The sequence below is a fragment of the Alligator mississippiensis genome, chromosome 13 (assembly GCF_030867095.1).
Source record: "Alligator mississippiensis isolate rAllMis1 chromosome 13, rAllMis1, whole genome shotgun sequence".
Lineage (NCBI taxonomy): Eukaryota > Metazoa > Chordata > Crocodylia > Alligatoridae > Alligator > Alligator mississippiensis.
The window spans coordinates 58,193,876-58,214,443 of NC_081836.1; the positions used below are offsets into that span (position 1 = coordinate 58,193,876).

At 53.9% G+C, this 20,568-nt stretch overlaps 1 protein-coding gene across 2 annotated transcripts in view; it reads left to right on the forward strand.

Moving 5' to 3' along the window:
- Positions 1-1,955: 1,955 nt before the first annotated feature.
- The window catches only part of PRKCB (protein kinase C beta), a 168,455-nt gene continuing 149,842 nt past the window's right edge, over positions 1,956-20,568 (forward strand). The window contains exons 1-2 of one of the 2 annotated variants that reach the window (XM_006268410.4): positions 1,956-2,235; positions 2,332-2,363. In XM_006268410.4, coding sequence (XP_006268472.2) covers positions 2,021-2,235; positions 2,332-2,363 — 247 coding nt within the window. In that variant the 5' untranslated portion in view covers positions 1,956-2,020. The remainder of the gene's footprint in view (positions 2,236-2,331; positions 2,364-20,568) is intronic. The other variant, XM_006268409.4, reaches the window with a different exon arrangement.

Below are 20,568 nucleotides of genomic sequence, written 5' to 3' on the forward strand. Positions count from 1 at the left end.
TGCCTTCAGGGTAGGATGGCTTGCAGCGCTGCTTTAAAATCACAAGGCCCTCGGTATTAGTAACAAGTTGGTTCGTTCCCAGGAAGGATGTAGCAGCAGCATCGCCTCTTAACCGACCTTTCCAAATCTTCGATCCAGTGTTGTGGCTCATTGGAAAAATATGATGACGATGCTGTGGGGCGGTGGCATGCACCGGTGCAGGCACTGAACATGGCAGGCTGAAATTATGACTGCTTTCCTCGGAGGAAAACATTTCAGGTAATCACCGTCGGCCAGAAGAGCAATCCTTCAAATGGGTAGCGTGGGCCATGCGACTTCCAGCCCTGCTGAGGCCCCTGCAGGCAGCCCGGGCGCCCTACCATACTCATCTTCCCAGGGCACCGGGTCATTGTCATGTCTAAGACCACGTGGTGGTTTTACCATCTTCATCCGCACATGAGCACAAACCATATCCCTCGTTGCTGGAAAGTCCTGTGATTATTCTTGCTATGAACACAAGACAGAGCAGGACAGGTCAGATACATGTTTTTCTATGATTATGACACCTTTGAAAATAGCTGCATAACAACTAACTGTGTTGGGGCCAGTTTTAAAATGCCTGCTAGGTGGGGACTGTGCGTAGAGCTTGTGGGGCGTTCGCCACGTAAAGATAGCGAGATTGAGCTGGTCATTGGAGACGAGCACGGGAAGAGCTTGCTCTGACTCGGGGCCGTGGCCGAGGTTTAGTTCTCAGATCCAAGGTGAGCAGCTCCCTCAATCTACGCAGAGCCCCCGGGCGTGGAGGGAGATCTGGACTTGCTCCCACGGTCCAGCCGCAGGATCGCCCCCCTGCACGTTACCCGTCTCCTGCGGCCGTTTCCATGCCACGGCCCGGTTCATGCAGAGACCGGACTAGGCCGTCATGGTTTCGTCTGCCCTGAAATTCTCCCAGGTCTATGAAATGCAAACATCCAGAACTCTTGGTTCAGAGACAATTACTTTCATTAAACCAACTGAGAAATTGTAAAAATATATATATTTCTCAGACCAACACAGCTACCAAATACATCCCTGAACCAAGGTCACCAAGGTCTATGGTTTCACGAGTTTCCAAGTGTTCAGATGAACACGGTCCTGCTCTCAGTGGCCTGGGCCGGGCTTTCCTGGCTCATTATTACTGGTATTTGTTCATGGGGCTTCCCCCACGAGGGCAGTGCCTCCTGCTGTTTTCATGCCTGTGTTTCACTGCACTGGCACGGAAGGCAAGAGGGGGAGATACTCTGCTCAGGTCCCCTCTGCACGGAGAGCCCAGCTGCGCGTGAGCCTTCCCCTCCTCTCCTTGCTGCCGGGGCTGCCCCACCGAGGGCTTCTCTTGCACCCGGCTCTTTTCTTGCACCGCATCCTACACGCTTGCTGGCTTCACGGGAGTGCCAGTGTGGATGTCTGGTAGGTATTGCCCAAGCAATGCCAGTGCTTCCTCCTGCTTCCTACCTGCCGATGGGTGCACGCCCCACCCCCGGCTCCTGCTCAGCCTCCTCCTGGCTAGTGCCCGGGGGCTGTGACGGGGCGCTTTCCTGCCCCGTGTCGGGGCGGTGTCCATCAGGCTGGGGGCTTTGGGAGAGGGCAGAAGCCAACCCCCCAGCTCCCCATGCACCCGGGAGCCCCCTCACTATGCAAAGCAGACAGGTGCTGGGCAGGGGCAGGGGTGATTGTGGCACCTGGGGGGCGAGGGGTGGCAGGCAAGGAGGGAGGGGGCGGAGCCTGGGGCAGATCTATGCAAATGAGGAGAGGACGTGGCGGGGGGAGGCAGCAGGCAGCGATGCAAAGCAGGGGCTCCGCGATGCAAATGAGGCGGGCGTGGGCGGGGCCCGGGAGCGCGGCGGCGCGCCAGGGGGCGGGGCTATGCAGATGAGGGCGGGGAGAGCGCAGTGTGTGCGCCTCGGACTCCCCCAGCTGCGCCCAGAGGTGCGCGCGGCGGCGGCGGCGGCGGCGGCGGCTCGGCCGGGCTCGGGCAGCGCAGCGCAGGGCAGCGCAGGGCAGCATGGCCGAGCCCGCGGGCGCCGGGGCTGGAGTCGGGTCCGGGTTCGGGTCCGGGTCCGGGTCCGGGTCCGGGGCGGAGGAGGGCGAGGGCCTGGTGCGCTTCGCCCGCAAGGGCGCCCTGCGCCAGAAGAACGTGCACGAGGTGAAGAACCACAAGTTCACGGCCCGTTTCTTCAAGCAGCCCACCTTCTGCAGCCACTGCACCGACTTCATCTGGTGAGAGACACCCCGCCGGGCGCGGGTCCGGCCGCGGGTCCGGGCGCGTGTGTGGGGGTGCCCGCCGTGCTCACACCCGTCTCTTTCTCTCGGCAGGGGCTTCGGCAAGCAAGGCTTCCAGTGTCAAGGTGGGTGCCCCGCGCGCTGCCGCTCGGCCCCCGGCCCCTGCCTTGCGGAGCAGCGGTCTCCCTGCCCCGCAGCCGGCTCCCCGGGCCCCGCCACACGGGCTTGCACCCGCAGCGTCTTCCTCCGGGGCTTTGCATCCGGCGTGTCGCACGGCCGGCCGGGCCCCTGGCTCGGGCAGCGCCCGCGGGCTCCGGGTACAGCCCCCCTGGAGCAGGGGGTGGGTAGGGGACCGGGGCGCCCGTCGAGTGGCTTAGTCATGTCTTAGCAATCCTGTTCTTAACGAACCGTCTAAGGCGCCGGTGCCCGGCTAGCAAACCAATGCCCACGATATCAAACCGGTGCCACAGAGAGACCCCGGAGATTAGCCCCGGCGGCTGTTTTCCCGTGGGGAACGCTGCAGGCCGACTTGGGTTTGATGGCAACAGGCGGGTTGTGGGCTTGCAGCTACACGGCGTGCTCGGTGACGCTGCTGGGGGGGGATAGGGCTTTATAACAAAATGTTTTGCAACGGTGTCCAGGGCTTAGCATAAGCAGAGCTCTTAATGCTGGGGATTTTTTGTTTTCAGCCAGTTATGATGCATCCTGATTAACTAAAATCGGTTTAGTCTGCCTTCAGGATTGGCAGGGTTTTTTTTGCCGCTTTTTGATCCTTTTTCAGGGTAAGACTTCAGAGATATTTTTGTCCCACATAATTACGCACATGGGAACTATTTTCTGGCCGAGGTAGATTGGTTCAGGTTCGCATCGAGATGCGATTTGGGATTGAAGCCCATTCGGGGCTGGTGGTATTCGCCAGCACTGAAATCTTGCGCTCGTGAAAGTCGCTCCCAGATCGTCATCTTGACAGGTGCCTTTATCCCAAGATGAGACAATTTGCATGAGAATAATGCCGTGTGCGACACCAGTCTCACTGAAACAGCTAGTCCTGGCAGACTTCATCTGTATCTGAACCAGGAAAGAAGCTCCATTAGGCCTAATATGCAGCCCAGAATCGAACCTGCCACCTAGATGGCTATCTGGAGATTGGCATCACCATGGCCGCTCCACTTACATCTCTTCTGGGATCTGGAGCTTTTCAGGGGATAAGGTTTACTGTGGCCCGTCTCTTAAATATAATGAAGTTTCCAAAACGCTTTGATAAGACTGGTTCTCATCTCAAAATGCTGTTGATAGCATCGCTGCAGAAACTCTTCCCGGGCCCACTGATATCTACTTGCAATGGCCAAAATCATGTGGCCCGTCGCATGTAACTGCATAACGTTGTCCGTGGACATCGAGGAGGGAAAGCAAATGCAGGATGCAAAGCTCAGCTAGAGGCCCTGCCTGCCATGCTAGCCATCACACCTGGTTTTCTCTGTTTCCAGCAAGCCCTACTGATGTTAGTCAAGGTCGCTGTCTCATCTGTTAAGTTCCCAGGGCTCCTTGTGAGGATCTTGGTGTATGTAGCAGCAGCATCGGATGTGTCCCTATAATTGTAGCATCACTGCAATTCAAAATGTAGCAGAAAAGAGGCACCTAGGATTATCCATCCCCCCCCTCCGCAATTTATGATGCCCCCAAACTACGTCCCAAATCATTACACTTACGTAGATGGTGACTTGTTCGTGTCATTTGTACCGTGCTTCGGGATGGGTGGAGTGAGAGCCTCTCTCAGGCACTTCCTCGAGAATCAGACTCTGGTAACTTAGTTGAGCTCATCTTTATGGGGGCAGAAGCATCTTTTACTGTGTGCGCTGCAGTCTGTAGGATATATTTTTAGGGTAGCAATTGAAGGTATGGACTAAAACTCAATATTGTGTGCCCTCAGACCACTGCTGCCCAAAGGAAAAGTCCTGGTGGGGTTTTAGCTTTTCTTGTGGTAGCAGGGGATGCCGGTCTGAGTCTTGGGTACCACTGTTTTTTGTCTTCCTCAGAACTGGTGAGTTTATTCCTAATAATCCTTCTGACTCCATTACCTGCCAGCCTGGTGCCAGATTTGTAGTCTTATTTCATGGAAGTCATGCATTGGGGTTTTTATTCAGAGGGTACCCACCCTGTCAGCTTTCCAGTCACGTATGGTTCAGTAAGCATCTTAATTTGACCAAGGAGAAAAATCCTTAACTTTTCTCTCTCTCTCACTGATCAGAAGGAAGGTTTCATGCTCTGGAAATAATCCAGATTTTATTCTGTTTCCAATTTAGAATCAGTTTTGAGGAATTAAAATGACTTCACAGCCAGTCTTCTGCATGGTCTGAACTGCGGGGTGGTTCTAGCCTGTTACCTTTTAATTCTTGAGATAATTAACTTGCTCTTGTTTTGGTGGGGGTAGTCCATGGTGCTCGGTGCTGTACATACCCACTGCAGTCATATGCAGCCCGGGAGATGAATGTTGTTCCAAATCTTCAGGCATGGAAATGAGACCCAAAGCAATTCAGCCACTTACCCGAGATCCAGCAGGGAGTCTGGGGCAATTGGGAGTTGAGCCCAAATCTCCTGGGTCCTAGGTGAAAATTCAAGCCCCTGCCCCCCGCTTCCATCTGCACAGTGTCCGGGCACCTGCTGTGATTCGGGGCGAATGTGAGCAAAGCGCAACTCTTAATTCTGAGTTGGCGACAAAAACCAGTCTCGTGCCTTTTAGTAACGGCGTCGAAACATTTTGCTCTGAATTGATCTAGGCTTGCAGTAAATACATGAAAAAGACACAATTATTTAAGTGTCATGCATCTCATGGGCTCTGTCTGTAGTCACTAATTGCATCTTTGTTGTCTTCGGCTTGACAGCAGGGATGTCTCATGCCCTTAGAAATAATTTCCATTGAGAAGCGCTGTTTCTTTAGTTGTCAGGCCCTTACAATAAGCTGTCCTTGAGGGTATGAAAGACTCTATTTCATTCAGATTCAATTCAGGTTTCATATTTTACCCAACTATTTTTATTCCTTTCTGTAAGAGTCTAGGAAACATGGCTGAAATGTGTGCCTTTCTCATTTCTAAACCACTTTCTACTCCTGTGCTTGCTTAAATTGGCTTTCACATGCGCCCTGCTTTCTTTCTAGGACATCGCCAAGAATTAGCTTAATTAATTAACTCTTTACCTGCAGCTCTCTTGGTATTGAGTTTGGGGACACCGGCAGCACCGGCAGATGGAAGTAGTTATCCGTACTAGTCTCAAGTCAAGCAGAAGGCAGGGTAGATTAAATAAATCGGAGATGCTTAAGCAATATTCATAGATAAGCTGCTGCTTATGAAAGCTTATGCATCTCTGATTTAGTTAGCCTATGTGGTGCACATCTACCCTGCCTTCAGCGCTGATAGATCCCATGGATTCCACATTAAACACTAGTCTGTGTCTTAAATGCATCTTCAACTTATTGGGCCAACTTCTCCATTCAGATGGCAGAAGTCACCCTCTCTCAGCCACCAGCAGATTTGTGTGTCCGTGCTATAGCCATGAGTAGAGCTTGGTCTATAGAAGCTTACAAGCTAATGATAAATGCCAGTGTATGCTAGGAAATAGCAATATTAGAAAATGGGGATGTCATTAGAGGACTATAGATGTGTTTGGAGCTGCCAGGAACATTAAGTCACTGCGAGAGAGAGTTCAACATGCGCAGGCTATGTATAAGCAAAGAAAAGATGCAGATGGAGCTTGTTGAATGTGCCATAATGATCTATCATGTCTGAAAAGTAGGCAAGATTTCATGTGGCCTTATGAATAACAAAGCGGGGAGGTCAGGGTGGCTTCTGTTTTTCTTTCTTTAGTACTTTTAAGTTCACGCTCCTTTCTGCAAAGCAGCACAACGGACTTCTCTCCATGCTTTCAGAATAGGGGGGGTGTGCGTGAGAGACAGAAAGTATTGTGTTGGCTTCTTGCCTCTTGCCAGAATGGGGGATGGTCTTGTGCTAGGGACTAGTGGCTCTGCCATCTAGGTGTCCCTGGCTCCTTGCTAGTTTGAAGCTGATATTTAATGCATGGGTGAACGTCACGTGCCCCTTGGCAGAAATGTCGCTGTGGTGCACAGAGCGCGGGGCTCCAGGCCTTGTTCAGGCTTGCTAGACAGCGGCATAATGCAAGAGTGAGTTGCAGTCGCATGGGGATCGAACCAGGTGCTTCTAGACAACTCGTCTGGAATCAGGTTTTACCCAAAAAAACCTTTCTCATTGCAGAAGCGTCTTTGAGACGCTGAGGGCACCCTGCCCCCTCCCCTTTTCTTTTTTTTTCAATTCCAGAAAAAAAGGAGAGAGAGAAAATGGTGCCGGTGAAAGGGGCTGGCTGGAAAGCCCTAGAAAATGAAGTCCCTTTGTTTAGTCCCAGAACGTGGACAGCCTGAGAAGCAGGGACGCAGCTTTGTGCCACCGCTTTCCTGCTGCTGCGCGCCAGTCCTTGGCATGAAGGGAACAGCTTGCTCCTGTGGCCTGTTCAGTCCGGGCTCTCTCCCTGGGGTACTGGTTTGCTAGCGGTTGTGCTACGAGGAGATGTGCCCACCCGGACCTGGGCTCGCTGAGCAGAGTCACCCAGCAGCTGCTGGTTGGCAATGCCTCGTGCACCGCTCTCTCGGGGAGGCCCCGGCGGCTGACCGAGGGGTGAGGAGCCAGGCGGTGCGATGCTCACGTGGGCACAGATACAAAATACCTCGCTTCTGTCACAGCTGGCAGCTTTCTGAATGGACAGAGGGGGGGGGGGGAAATGACTCCTTAAAAAGGGAGTCACGGAAGCCTAGCTCATGCTCACCGGTTTCCCTTTCGTCCAGCCCCACGACTGGACGGGCCGAATTGCTAGTGCTTGCAAGAGGCAACATTCACTACTTCTGCAAATGCAGCTTTCGTGTTTGATGCGGGTTTCACCCTCGATGCTCGGTGCAAACACGAGTGCTACTGCACTTTAGTCCAATTGTTTTAATCAGAGAAAAACACTTGCTTCGAAGGTATCTGCACTTAAAACCCACCCTTTCCTTCCCCTACCTCTCTGCTGCCCTCCGAACGGAAACGAAACCCATAAAGCATTCTAGTTTCTCTAAAGTTGCAACTCATACTGCTGCTACGTTTTGTCGCCCTTCTGCCACCGTTAACTCGATGCAGCTTCTCAATTTGTCTCTCTTTTTGCCTGTTTTTAGGCAAGCAAGCAACAAAGCAAAACAAACTCCAATCATTCAGAGTTGCCTCCAAACCAGTAATTTAGCGTTAACATAATATATACACTGGAGAAATGTTAGCGATCAAATAGACTAATTAAAAATGTTACTACAATTACTTTTGCAACACAAACGGTGCTAATTATGGAATGCTGCAGAAATTGGAAACATAATTTCGGAGAATTTGGGGAGGACTCTGCGGTGGACCGATTTCCTAATATTGTGGCGTTAGTGCGCATGGGCTCACTTCGCTTTGCTGCTAGAACCAGCACAGTTTTGAGCAGGTAGAAATAGAAAGGGGAAGTTGGTCTGGTCCCCTGCTTGCTTCTCCAGATGGTGTTTAGTTCCTCAGAATTGTGATTAAAATATATTTGACAGACATGAAAGCAGGGTCAAAAATTGATGTTTCCTTCAAGGGCTGATTTAAAAAAAAATAAAAAAAAATAAAAGCAGGTTGAGGCAGCTCTTTTAAGTGTTCACATATCTTGTTCTGAGTTTTTTCACATAATTGCCTTGATGGCTCATTAGCATGTATTGAGAGGGAGCGCTGGGATTTCAGAAGTTGGTTTCTCCCGGGATCCATCTGCATTCCTTTGGTTGCGGCTCGCGTCGCTTAGTACGTTAGAAGAGGCTGCAACTTAATTGGCATCTTTCTCCGTTATGTTCATGGGGGAAATCCTGGTTCTTCTCCTTTTCTGATCCAGCCTCAGTGGATTTCCTTTCCCGGTCTCTGAGGACAGGACGAAGCGATCGGAGTATTAACGCTTGGATACTCCTCCTGGCAGGGGGCTGTCGTCAGGCCTGGTCCAAAATACCTAGAAGGCAATAGGGGTCTCTTGGCTTTGGTTGGGCATGTAGTCCATCTCCGTGCCTGCTGCTGCTTCATGGGAAGGAAGTTTTTCCAGCTCTCTAAGCCATCCAAGTGTGATGGTTAGTTTGATTAAATCCTCCTCAAGTCACTGTATTGATTTCGGGGCTTAGCTTCCTGAACAAGGATTGCAGAATAGCTCCCTCCTACCCCGTATGTGGGCTTAGGGGTTTTGTCCTCTTTCCCCTTCCTTCCCACAGCATCTTGATGCACTGGGAAGCTGGCAGAGGTGTATGCAGGGCACGGCATCCTTGCCTTACTGGGCTGTAGCAACGGGGAAGAAAATGAAACTGGGGCTTTGACCGGGGACTTGCAGTTCCTGCTGCTCGAAGGCTCTTCCCTGCTCAGGGCCTGGCTTTGAAAAGTGGTGCAAGAAGCACCTCTTTCCCGACAGGTTTGCCCCCCATGGTGGTGATGGGGGGGTGCATCAGTGCTGCCGTGGGAGGAGTGGCTGCGGCTCGCGTCGACGTCCCCAAGTTCCAGCTGACTTAAATGCGGGTCGGGTGCCGTCGCAAGAGCCCGCGCGGAGCTGCAGGCTGAGCCGTGAGAGCGTTTGCTCAGCCCGTGCTGAGCTCCACGCAGCCGTGGCTGCTTGCCATTAGTAATCCAGTGGACTGCGCGGACGGAGCTGGTCGCTACAACCCTGGCCCTGATCTCGCACTCTGATCCGCGTGGGTGGGCGCTTGTGTCTGCGCTGCTCGCAGTGGAAGTCGCTGGGGCCCTGTGTCGGTTCGGTGGGACTCCGCAGCCAGGATCGGGCCTTGTTGGCAGGTGCAGGAGGGAAGGCAGCTTTGCTTGTGCTTAGACCCAAATTCTGGAGACTTGAGCCCAGAATTTATTGACTGGCTCAAGGGAGGGCAGGACCAACGCAATATCCTTTTCTAATGGTCAGCCCCGCTCCGTTTTTAAACGCGCCTTGAAGCGAGAGCCCTTCGCGTCGCATTTGAACTTGTCAGCTAACCAGGCACGTGTTCGCTGTGGCTAAGACGTTCCCCCCGTGCTCATCCTGGAGCTCGAGGAAGAACGGTGCGGAGCACTTCACTGAAACGCGCCGTCGGAAATAAGATGTTGAGATGCTGTCGGACACGCGCAGTAATGAGAAGGGACGCTTCATTAGGGGTGGGTGGGATGGGATTTTGCCCAAGATAAATGTTTGGGTGTTTTCCCCCCCACCCACTTCATCCAGAAGCCAGCTGTGGAAAGAATTAGTGTTGCTCATTAACATAAATACAGCTCTGGACCTGCCAAGGTCCAAACGTGGGATGGAGCCTTTTAAATGCGTGAGAAGGCTCCGGCATGAAGGACAAAACAGCACAGCAGCGGAGGTTGTTTGAAGCGCTGTGCGATTAATTCCTGCAACCTTGCTTCATGATTCATTATTTGGTAAGCCGGTAAATTAGAGCCCTTTAAAAAGGTGAATAACAAGTCTGCGTAGGAGCCGGGTGGCTTGAGGTCTTGCGGGGCTTGTCCCTTGCTTTGTCTGTGGGATGCCAAGGCGGGCGCTGCCCTCGCCCAGGCAGCAGGGAAACAGCGCTGCAGAAGCAGGACTCGCAAAGGCCGGGAGGTCTCTCCCTTGCGCGGCAAGCCTCATTGTCCCAGATAACCTTGTCACTCGTCTGCCCCGATAGCTCCCTCCAAGGCACGGATGCTGCTGCATTTCCCTTGTATTCCCTGCTGGCTGTGCATCTAAAAGTGAGGCAAAGCAGGGCGACGGAGAGGGTTTGTCACAGGCCCTCCTCATCCCCAACCGGGTGCCCGGTGTGTCCTGAATGCCGAGCCTGCATCGTCCCTGGGACTTGGCGGGGATCTTCCTTAGTTATTGCATTGCCCAAAGTCCTTGCGTTAAGAGCTATTGCAGGTATTGCATGTGGCCCCTTCTGCTCCGCTGTGTCCCTGTCCGTGGTCGAGGGAAGGTGTCTCCTTAGCAGGCTCAGTGGGTGAAGGAGGGAGGTTTCCTTCTTGCATTTCACCTCGTGAGCTGGGGGCGAGGGGTGCTGCTTATCCTAGTGAGGGAGACGAGGGTGGTGGCTTTCTGGTTTGGATAGGGGAAGTCTAGCCCCTGTCCTGCGAGCATCGTGGTGGCAACTGGTTGGGCCCCAGGGTCAAGAGCGTGTCCTTAGCTGGCCCCTGGCGGGGTGTTGGCCGCTGGCAGGGGAAGCAGGCTTTTTGGGCAGAGCGCCCTGTGGCACACAGGACTGGGGGGCTAGAGGGACGCTGGAGGCAGAGAAATGCATGGAGGTCAGCTAAGACTGACCCTGCCAATGAAGAAGAGACTCTTCCCCAGTGGCTTTGCCACCCCACGTGTCCCCTGGCTCCCTGGTCTCCCCAATCCTGGCTCCGCCGAACGTACGTGAACATCGAGCATGGACTCTCAGTTAATGCCAGCCCGGAAAGTAGTTCTCGGGCTGCTCGACTCGGTGGCCCTGTTGCGACAGGCAGGAGGAGCCACCTCGGAGCAGTCCGCTCCCCCCAGGAGCCCTCGGCGATTTGATCGATATTGATAGTTTTGCTTCAGGTCCTACCGATGCCCCTCGCCCCGGGGGCTTCCAGTCCAAAGCTGCGATTCCAGGGAGGGGACGGGAGAAGAGAACACCGATGAGGGATTTAATCACAGCCGTGACCCCTATAAAAGGGGGCTGCAAGGAGGATGGAGCTGGGCTGGTCTCAGTGGGGGCAGACGACAGGACAAGGAGCAATGGGCTCCAGCTGCAGCAAGGGAAGTTGAGGTTGGCTATTAGGAAAAACTCTGACGAGGAGGGTAGCAAATCACTGAAACAAGTACCCAGAGAGGTGGTGCAGTCTCCATCCTTGGAGGTGCTGAAGACCTGCCTAGACAAAGCCCTGGCTGGGATGATGTAGTTGGGGCTGGTCCTGCTTGGAGCAAGGGTTAGACTAGATGTGACCTCTGAGATCCCTTCCAACTCTCGTTTTCAATGACTGTGCACTGGTTACAGAGGAGGAACTAAGTGTTGGGGTTATTGTACTGGTCAAGCATCAAAATCCTGCACTGGAAGAGACCGTGCAGACAAGCCACTCTAAAGGCCCTTGTCCCAGGGAGCTTACCAACTCCCCCTGTTACATGACCCCCGGCCCAGCCGTCACCTGCCATGCGGTGCCTGCCTGGTGTGGCTTCACGCTCGTGACATAACATCCCTGGCAAGAAGTGAGTAGCGGGGATGGTGAGGAGCGGTCGTGGCCCCCAACCTGCTCTAAAGACATGTGCACGCTCTATGGGGCACCTCCTTTGCTTGTAGCAAGGGGTCTGGTTCAGTCCAAGCCAGTGGAGACACAGATGCTTGCTGAGAGGGCCCTGCCCCTGCGCTGTGCAGGGGGAAGTAGCTCTGCCTGCCCCAGAACCACCCGTAGTCCCACAAGCAGCGAGCAGGATCCTGTTGGGAGCAGCACTTCTGTGGGTGCAGTCTGTTCAAGGCCAGCTTGGAGGAAGGAGGCAAAGAGCCCGGCAAAGGGCAAAGTCTCTGAGCTGGGTTGAACGGGCCCGCAGCTGTGGGAGGAACGTCCTCTGCATGCCTTTCAGAAGGAGCGGAGGAGCTGCCGGCTGTGCAGGGTCCACGTGGTCGGTTGGGACCTTTTCACTGTCGAGATTGAATGTAGGTTGCAATGGATTTCTTGGTGGGCGATGCCACGCTGCCACTTCAAACACTGCCACGGGACCCAGACAAACAAGCACCCAGCGCCCTACATATGTTTTCTTTCCTTGATGGCGTCTTGGGAATTTGGGCGTCCTCCTCGGGCAGCACGATAGGCAATGACCGAGCCTTGAAAGTTATCCGTTCTTTGAGGATAGGACGGTTGACCTGTTTGCTGACGCGGGAGGGTTTCAACTCGCCTTTCGTGAATCAAACCAGCCGGTGTAGCCTAGAACAGCGTAACTCCTCGTGCTGCGTGCAGTGTCTGAGCGTCGCCCCTCCTAAATGGCACATCTCTTCCGTGCGAGAACGGCGGTCCTATCCGTGCAGGTTTGGCTGCTGGTACCCTTCAGCCAAGAATCGGCCGTGGGTGATGGGAATTGTCTATTGGCTGCTTGCTGATCTGCAGTATATAAATCACTTCTGGACAGTTCCTCCTGCAGCTACTTCATCTGCAGTTTAACACTTGGCGCAAAGTACAGTTGTGCTCGTTGTCTCTTGGGAGGCAGCTCTTCCTTGCGTTGTCGAAGCCTATTCTCTTCTGCCCGGCTTCCCTGTACGCGGGGCGCTGCAGGCTCCTTTCCAGCCTCGTCCTAGATAAATGCAAGGCTTCTCTTCTTAAAAGGCTGACTCTGTTACGAGTGGCACGAGACGGAAGCAAAAAGATCTTCTGATTCATTCAAATTCCCCCGATCTTTATTCTTCGGTTACTTTTGCAAAATGCTTTTGACCAAGCTGCTTGGCTGTTCTGCCCATGACTGGTACTGCATTTCAGTACTGAGTTACCTGCATTAAATATCTGCAAGAGCCTGGGAGCTGAGTGAGACATGTTCTCCAGCCGGTGTAGATGGAGCCTGTGACTAACCACTCGAACGTATATTGTAGCTGGGCAGGTTTTTGAGGATGATAGTTATCCGGAGTGCAGTCATGGCTATACTCGGAGCGGCTGGCATTTGAAGGATTTGGACTGATCCCATGGCCTGTCCTCATGGCCTCAACTCTTCTCATCGTGCAGAGAGCTGATCTGGGGGAAAGAAGGCAAAGAGGTCGGACTTGTGCCTTGAGACGCGTTGCAGCCCGCGCACCTGTAAGGTCGCTCCCTCCCTGCCCCGGAGGCTGTTTCCTTGGCACTGAGGCACAAGCACCGCTGTGACCGAATTCCCCAGGCTGGATTTAAATTGTATTGATTTTAGAATCGAGTGCATTGGTGCAGCCTCTTCTTGATTCAAGTACCCTGCTTCCACTTTTTGGGATCTTGCTTCTCTGCCATACTTTCAGAGAGGACACGCATCTCCACGTCGCCTGCAGAAGAGACTTGCTGCAAATCCGAGGTTTACCGGGAAGGCTGGCTGAAAGGCTTCAGAGCAGTAGGCAGCAGAGTGCATGTGTTATTGGATTTGCTCCCCTGCTGTGCACTAAACTACACTTCCAATTAAATCTGTTCTGTCGCATGCAGGCCCTTTCCCTAATAGCCAGGCTGCTTATGAACTTCACCGTGAGGTGGAGATGCCGGTTCTCCAGGCCGACCCTCTGGGCTAGCTTCAAGCACGATGCAAAAGGGTGATTTCTGGAGCAGAGGAAACTAGTGGTTGGGCCTCACCCTCAGCAAGGAGAGTTAAATCGTGCCGTTTGCAAGGTCAGCAAGCTAGAGCGCTGTAGGGGTTGGCGATGCCTTTTCATGACTTCTGATTAAAGTATGAGACTGGAGGAGCAAAGTCCTTGAGGTGCAAAACCCTCTTCTGGGGCTCTCCTGAACGGCTTTCTTCAGTGGTAAAGCTTCTGCAGGCCACATCCAGCACCGGGCTTGTTTTATAATCTCAATAAGAGTCTGGAGTGAGGGGGAAGCGGCCTACAGACTTTATTTGCAGTGCTTTAAACAGTTTGGATATGCTCCGAAAGTATTATAAAATCCTTATTTACTACATCTCCGCATCTTTTGTCCTTATTGATACAACAGATTGGACAGACGTTATTCAGAGATCATTTTATCTTGGCACTTTATTCACCAGGGTCAATTATGCTTACCATATAAGCAAAACGGTGGTGTTTTCAAGGTCATTAAGCGTGTACATGCTGTGCCTACCCTGAAGAGGCTGATGGATTCATTTGAGCTCTTTAAAGCAAAGTGTTGTTTTTTTTTCCCTTTGCATTAAACCAAGGAAAAAAGCATTCGCGTTTTGAAATGTGAAAATCCTACACAGCTCATTGTTAATGTATAGAGGAGAAAAATAGGAGCCTGAGCTAAACAATGGAAGTAGCATAGCATACGCTCCTGTGCCTGCTGAGAGAGAAATGGGTTTCTGCCTCCTCGCATTTGGAAGCAGAGTGGCTGTCATGGCGATGGGCTTTCTAAGACGGGTGAGGGATGGTACCCAGAGCGCTGGGCACGGCGTCCAGGCCATCCCCACCCGGCTGCCATTGCACGGCCCCCGAACGCCGCTTCGCAGGTCACTTTTGTGCATCAAACAGGTCGCTGCGTTGTGACTTCTCGCTATACCGAGGGAAGAGAACAAGCCCCAAGGCCCGGATGTCGACGGGAAGCCAGCAGGTCGCGCGGAGCTACGGCAGCGCGACGCTGTCTGGAAGCGTAACCGGACCGACGCTGGCGTTGGCTTGCGCACGCAGAAAACAGTCGTTTTGAGACGGGCAAAAAGTCGGGCGTTTGTTGAACTTGCTTGCGAGCTGGCTACGTTGGTTTTCAGAGACAGCTTTATCTGGTTACTTCCCCCCCGCCGCCCCCCGAGGAAAAGCTGTAGTGGGAATGGCTTCGGTTGTAGCAACAGGACGAGGGGAGCGGGCCTGGAGTGGGGGGAAATCATTGGGCTTTTTTGGAAATGGGAACGTCTTGGAAATAGTTTATGCATCAAAATTCATACACTTAGGGAAACAGCCCCTGCCCTCGCCCTGGGGTTTGTGCAGAAACCAAGATTTCTGGAGACCAGTTTAAAACAGACCTCGGTCCAGCTTTTGGAGACTTGCAGTCGGAAATGCCAGCTCCGGTGGCTCAGTTCATTAATGTCCAGCTTTGTTTCTATCATTTGTCTCTTTGATGGAAAGGGGCCTCGGGCCTAAATTCTCCTGGAGGTCAGACGTGCTGTTCTCCGGCTACGGCGCCTTTATCGCTGCAGGCTGACGCCACAAAACCAAACCCTCTGCGGCGATGTCTTGAGGAGTCGTCTCAAGGCTTCCTTCAGGGGCGGAGGGGGATTTTCTTGGTGTCCCAAACTCAGTTCAGCCCTCCGTAGCCTGGCAGATGGTTCACTCATTGCTTTGTGGCGACTGCCGTGGATACCCGCTGGGCTGTACAGCCCTGCACGTGCCCAAAAGCAGAGCTCCTGCCGGGGGACCAAGCGTAGAGGTTGTCGGTGCAGGTGCTCGGCGTATTTGGACCGAAGAGCAGCCTGAAGGTCAACCCCAAGGAAGAGTGTATGCATGTCCAGTACATCTCCTCGAGTCCTCCAGGCTGTCCTGAGCACGCGGCTGAGAGCGAAGGGACGCTAACGGGGGTCCGGCAGCCACCGTTTGCATCGGTGAATAAAGTCCGCAGCTCCTGCGTCCGGGGAGGGCTCGGTGCCTTTGCATAGCAGCTGGAGGGACTTGCTCTCCCAGGGTGCGATCGTCCTTCTGCCCAGCCCGTGCACATTGCCTGCGTGAACATCCGCTCCCCAGGACCACAGAGACCCTTGGCCCTGTGCAGCTCCATCATTACTCCTCTGCCAAACGCTCGGGCTTTAATCCACTGCGTGTTGGAAACGCAGAGCCAGCAGGGCTGTTGGATAGCTTCGACTCCTGTCCGACCCCCCAGCCCCTTCCAGGGCTGCTTTCGGGGGTGGAGGTCATGTCATCGCTCCCGGGCTGTGAAGCAGCTTCCCTGAGCCACTGCTCAGCGGGGCGGCACTTGAGACGTTTAGGAGGAGATGCTTTAAAAGAAGCTGCAGCTTAGCGGGTAGGACTGTCGCGGTGATTGGCAGGTGCGTGTCAATGGCTAAATCCTTTCAAGTATTTCCTTTTTTATTTTTTTCCAAAGCTAATCTCCCCAAGCAGGGGGTTTGAAATATTTTTCCCTTCTGGGAAGCTGCACGAGCACCAGATCTTTCTCACAAACCACATTGGGGTGCTTCAGTGTTTATGGCTTTACGTGAGGCTGGACTAGCTCTGCTCCGAGGACAGGAAGCATGTACCGGCTGTGGGCAAGTCCCATTGTCAAATGCAGAATGAAAATCCACTTTCCTTTCCTGACCTGGGAGCAGAACGAGCCCGTCAAATGTCTGCACGATTAAAAAAAAATTCTGCCAGCTTGCACATGCCCAAAGACATTGAATATCGAATAAACAGGTTCCTCGCTACGGAGGGCTTCTGGCTTGTTGTGTGCGAGATTTCGTTGTTTTGTAACCTAGTTTTGCTGCTGGTCTGGATCGTGGGTATTTCTCATCTGCTTTTGGAGCCTCTGTCTTTGCCCCGTAGCATCCCAGAGCCGTGTTTCTGCCATGCAAGATGCCAGCTGGATCGCTTGGCGCGCCTTCGAAAGCTCGGGTAGCAGGCTGGTAGCTGCCGACCCCAAGTGCTTCTCCGACGGTCCGCGAAGGAGTTAATTGCCTCTTGGCAGTTGCTGGGTAACAGCTTGAAGGTAGCCGGTCCTTTTCGCCAGGGACGGATAACTCTAATGCGATGCTCGTTTTCCTACGTCGCGTTTGTTTGAGCGGTGTCACTTTGTGCTCGGAGAGCGGCACAGCTCTAGCCAGGGAAGTTTGGGATCTTTCCTCCCATGTCTGGGCCTGCGAGCAAATGTCCCACCCTTAAAATGCAGCTACCGTAGATGCCAAGGACCGCTCCTTTTGGGGTTAGTGAGAGACTGTGGCTTGGCCCGAACAGAAAGGTGCTGGGCTGATTATCGACTCCCTAGCGCTCCTCCAAGCTCTCTCGGCGTGAGCCTGTTGTGAGCTGCGGGTGGGTGGGAAGGAGGTGTCGCTCGGTGTGTAATGTTGCAACCGGAGATCCTTGACCTTTGCATGTGGAAGTCTGCCTTGGATAACGTAGGAAAGGAGGATGAGCCATTTCATAGATTATAGGGGCTGGAAGGGACCTTGCAAGATGATCGGGTCCAGCCCCCTGCGCTTGGCAGGGAAGACCGCTGGGATCAGATGAGCCCAGCAAGGTGGGCGTCAAGACGCTTTGGGAAGATCGCCAGGGTGGGTGACTTTGGTCTGACGTGATGCAGCTGCTGGGGAAGTCGCGTCGACCTCGAGCATCCTCGGGCAGGGTCTTTTGCCGCGGGCTCTGTCTGAGGGGAGTTCTCTTTTTCCGACCTCTAAGCAAAAAAGGGCATAGGGTTAGACTCCTTCCCCTTCCTTGAAAGAAGTCCCTCGTACTGGCTTGCTTAAAGCTGGGAAAACCATTGCCTCTAGCTTCTATGTTGCATAATGAGACCAGAAACAGATTCCCAGGGAAAGCCTCTGCTGAATGCAGTCAGCGGTAGGGCGCTGCAGCAATGCCCCATGCGGGCACACACCTTGCAACAGTTTAATGCAGCCACCCTTGACATGGCAATGGGCACATGCCTTAAGCTCTCTCCCTCGGTCAGGCTGGTTGGTGCACCCCCATCACCCCACCGAAGGCAGCTGTGGGACCAGTCCCCTGGGTGTGCTGGGCTGGGCTCTGGAGGCTGGGCGCCATGGTACGGCAACTTCCCCTTCAAACCCCAGAGGCAATTCCTTTGCTTGTGGAAGAGGATGGTTGTGCAGGCTTGATTCTTGTGGAAGGAGTGAATAAGCCTTTTAGAGGGGCTATTTTTAAAACCAGGAGAGCAAAATGCATGCGTCGGACAGAGCTAGATTTCCATACCCGTTTTTTTAGACTCTACCCATGGCCTAATCGCATTCCCTGCCTAAGTCTGACCGTGCAGGTGTTTGTACACATCTGTAACTGGAAGACTGCTAAGAAGGTAAGTGTATAATAGGCTGAACGGTGTCTGCTGCCTGGCACTTGGGGTGGGAAGAGAGGTGGAGAATTAAATAGATATTGCTCCCTATCATAGTGTCCTGCAGGGTGAAGTCACTATTTCCCCAGCCGCTAACTGGTATTCGGGAAGTGCCTAGCAGGTGAGGCCGTAGACCTGCGCGCTGGACCTCCGCTGTGCTGGCGCTGTGCATCTCGAGACACAAAGAGGTCCCTGCTGCAATGCATTTGCAAGATGGGAATCGGGGGTGCAGGCAGACGGACTATGAGAGAACAAAACAGCAGCAAGCCACGTGATGGGGGACGTGGCTGTGCTGAGACGTTGCAGCGAGCCGGTCAGCGCGGGGTCAAAGACACCTGGCTCTGAACCCCGGGAAAGGATGCTGCGTGGCCTCGGAGGGCTCTGTGCTGCTACGGCTGCTCCTCGGCGGGTGGTTGGGGAGCGATGCGTTTTCTATGAAATGCTCAAGAGCTGAAGGTAAATCCCAGCAAACCGTCCCTGGCATTGCACGCCGACTTCTCCGTGCAGCCCAATGACTCTGTCAAATCCATGTCAACTGATGGCAGCAGAGCGGCTGGAAGTCACGGGATCCCGCGGATCCATCTGGGCCAGCCTGCCTGCGTGGTAGCAGGTGTTTCTCTCTCTCTCTCTCTCTCTCTCTCTCTGTGCCACGCGGCTCCTGTTCAAGCCCTACCCCGGCTCTTCCGCTTCAATCCTGCTCTGCAAATGGGCCTGAGAGAGAGATGCAGGGAGAGCATCCCCTTTGCCTTCCTTCTTACATAGGAGACAGTTGGGGGATAATTCTTGCCTGTGGATGTAAGGCAAAGAAAGCAGCATTCAAACATGCCCAGGATCCCTTTGGAGGACCTTCTCGATCTAGCTGCACAGGCAACAGGGCTTTATTGCCACCTGCTCCTCGCTTCCACCTTGGTTGGGGGTTGGGGGGATCGGTGCTATGTCTCTTTGTGGATCCTTTCATCCCCAGTTCACTGTTTCCCTTCGTGGGTGGGAGATGGATCCTGGTGGCTGTGCAGCTGCAGCAAATCCAGTGTGCACTGGTGTGTGCGTGTCCTCCCCATCCCTTCCGCTGCCGGTGCCAGCACATCTGGATGCAAACGGGGATTCAGGGCCGCTGGGGCCAGAGTGATTTCAGTGCGATGGGTCTGGTTGCATTTAAGTAGCAACGAGAAGATTAGAAATTAAATTTGGTAACAAAAAGGCCCCATGTGCAGAGCCGTTGCGCAGCCATCCTGCGGGAACACGCTGGCACGCTAAACCCCTGGCTCCTGGGAGGGCTTGGCTGTGGGTAGCTGCGCACGGTGCTGAGCAGCTGTATTGATGCATAGCTCTGCTTCCCTTGCTCAGAAGTGTCCGTGCACAGATGGGGCAGCCGGCCCGATCCTGGCACGTGGCAGGACCTCTCTGTGTCACGCTGGCTCTGGTTTTGGGTGGCTACTGCTTGCTTGCATGTTGTTCGTGCCTGGAGGCCCCATGTGGATCTGGGTCTCTGGCAGACTAGGCACCACAATCCCGTTGCACACGTGGGTGAAGCGACTTGCTCAGCTCAGCCCGTGTATACCTGGCAGCGTTGCGGCCTGAATCCAGATCCAGCTCCAATCCCCAGCCAGATCCGCAAGGCCTACCTCTTCCTAGCGGTGTCTTTGGGGTGCGATACAGATGACCAGGCCCCCCCTTGAATGAACCTCTCCACCGTCCCCATCGCTCCTACCTTCCCTTCCTTTCTGCGGATGGAAAAAAAATTCTTTTTGTTTTAAGGAATCAGCCAAATCTGTCTCCATGCAGAACTTGGCCTTGAATACACGCGTTGAAGATTAAATATGTACCGCTGCCTTCTGTCAAATCCTCTTCCTTTCAGGGTAAGACTGCATGGGGGCTGGCTTGGCAGCAGCGGGACTTCATTTGCAAGTTCTGGGGTAGATTGGGTTTTCTGTTCCAGGATCTGGTGTCTTGGCAAGCATGTGAACTCTGGGCTACGGCACCCTGCACAGCGCTTCCCCCTTCTCATGGCCCGCTCGGGCATCGTGCTCTTTCATTTTGTCAGACTGAAACAAGAGCACTTCTTTAAAAAGTCAGAGGAAAATCATGTGAGTAACCAGTTGTATATCGGTGCTTAGCACCGGGTCAAAATAGCCGGGCTAGATCAGTAACTTCTGAGGAGGGGCTGGCAGGCCGGGGCTTTCTGCACCTTCCTGATGCCGACTGGGAGGTCCAGGGAGCCCGCAGCCCGAGGTGGGAGGGTAGTTCAGGGCAGGGGAGTGAGAAGTGCCCTCCAGCTCCTTCCCGTGGTGCTTCGCCGAGACTGGGCTTGCACCAAATGACCCTCAAGGCCCCTTGCAACTGTTCTCCTACTGCTGAGCCTTCGGACACCCATGCTCCGGAGGCCTGACTGCTGCATGAGCTGGATGCCGTCTGTGTGGCACTGCCCCCCGGCATGCTCGACTGAATGCTTTCTGTGCTGTACCATTGATACTTTCCCCTATGGCAACCGCGAGTCTTTCCCCGTGGAAGGGTGTTGGGAGCTGCTGTCTGCCGCTCCACGGGGAGATCTCGCAGCTTCCTGAGAAGAGCAAAGCTGTCCCGGGGCTTCTGCTCCACCATCTCTTTGGCT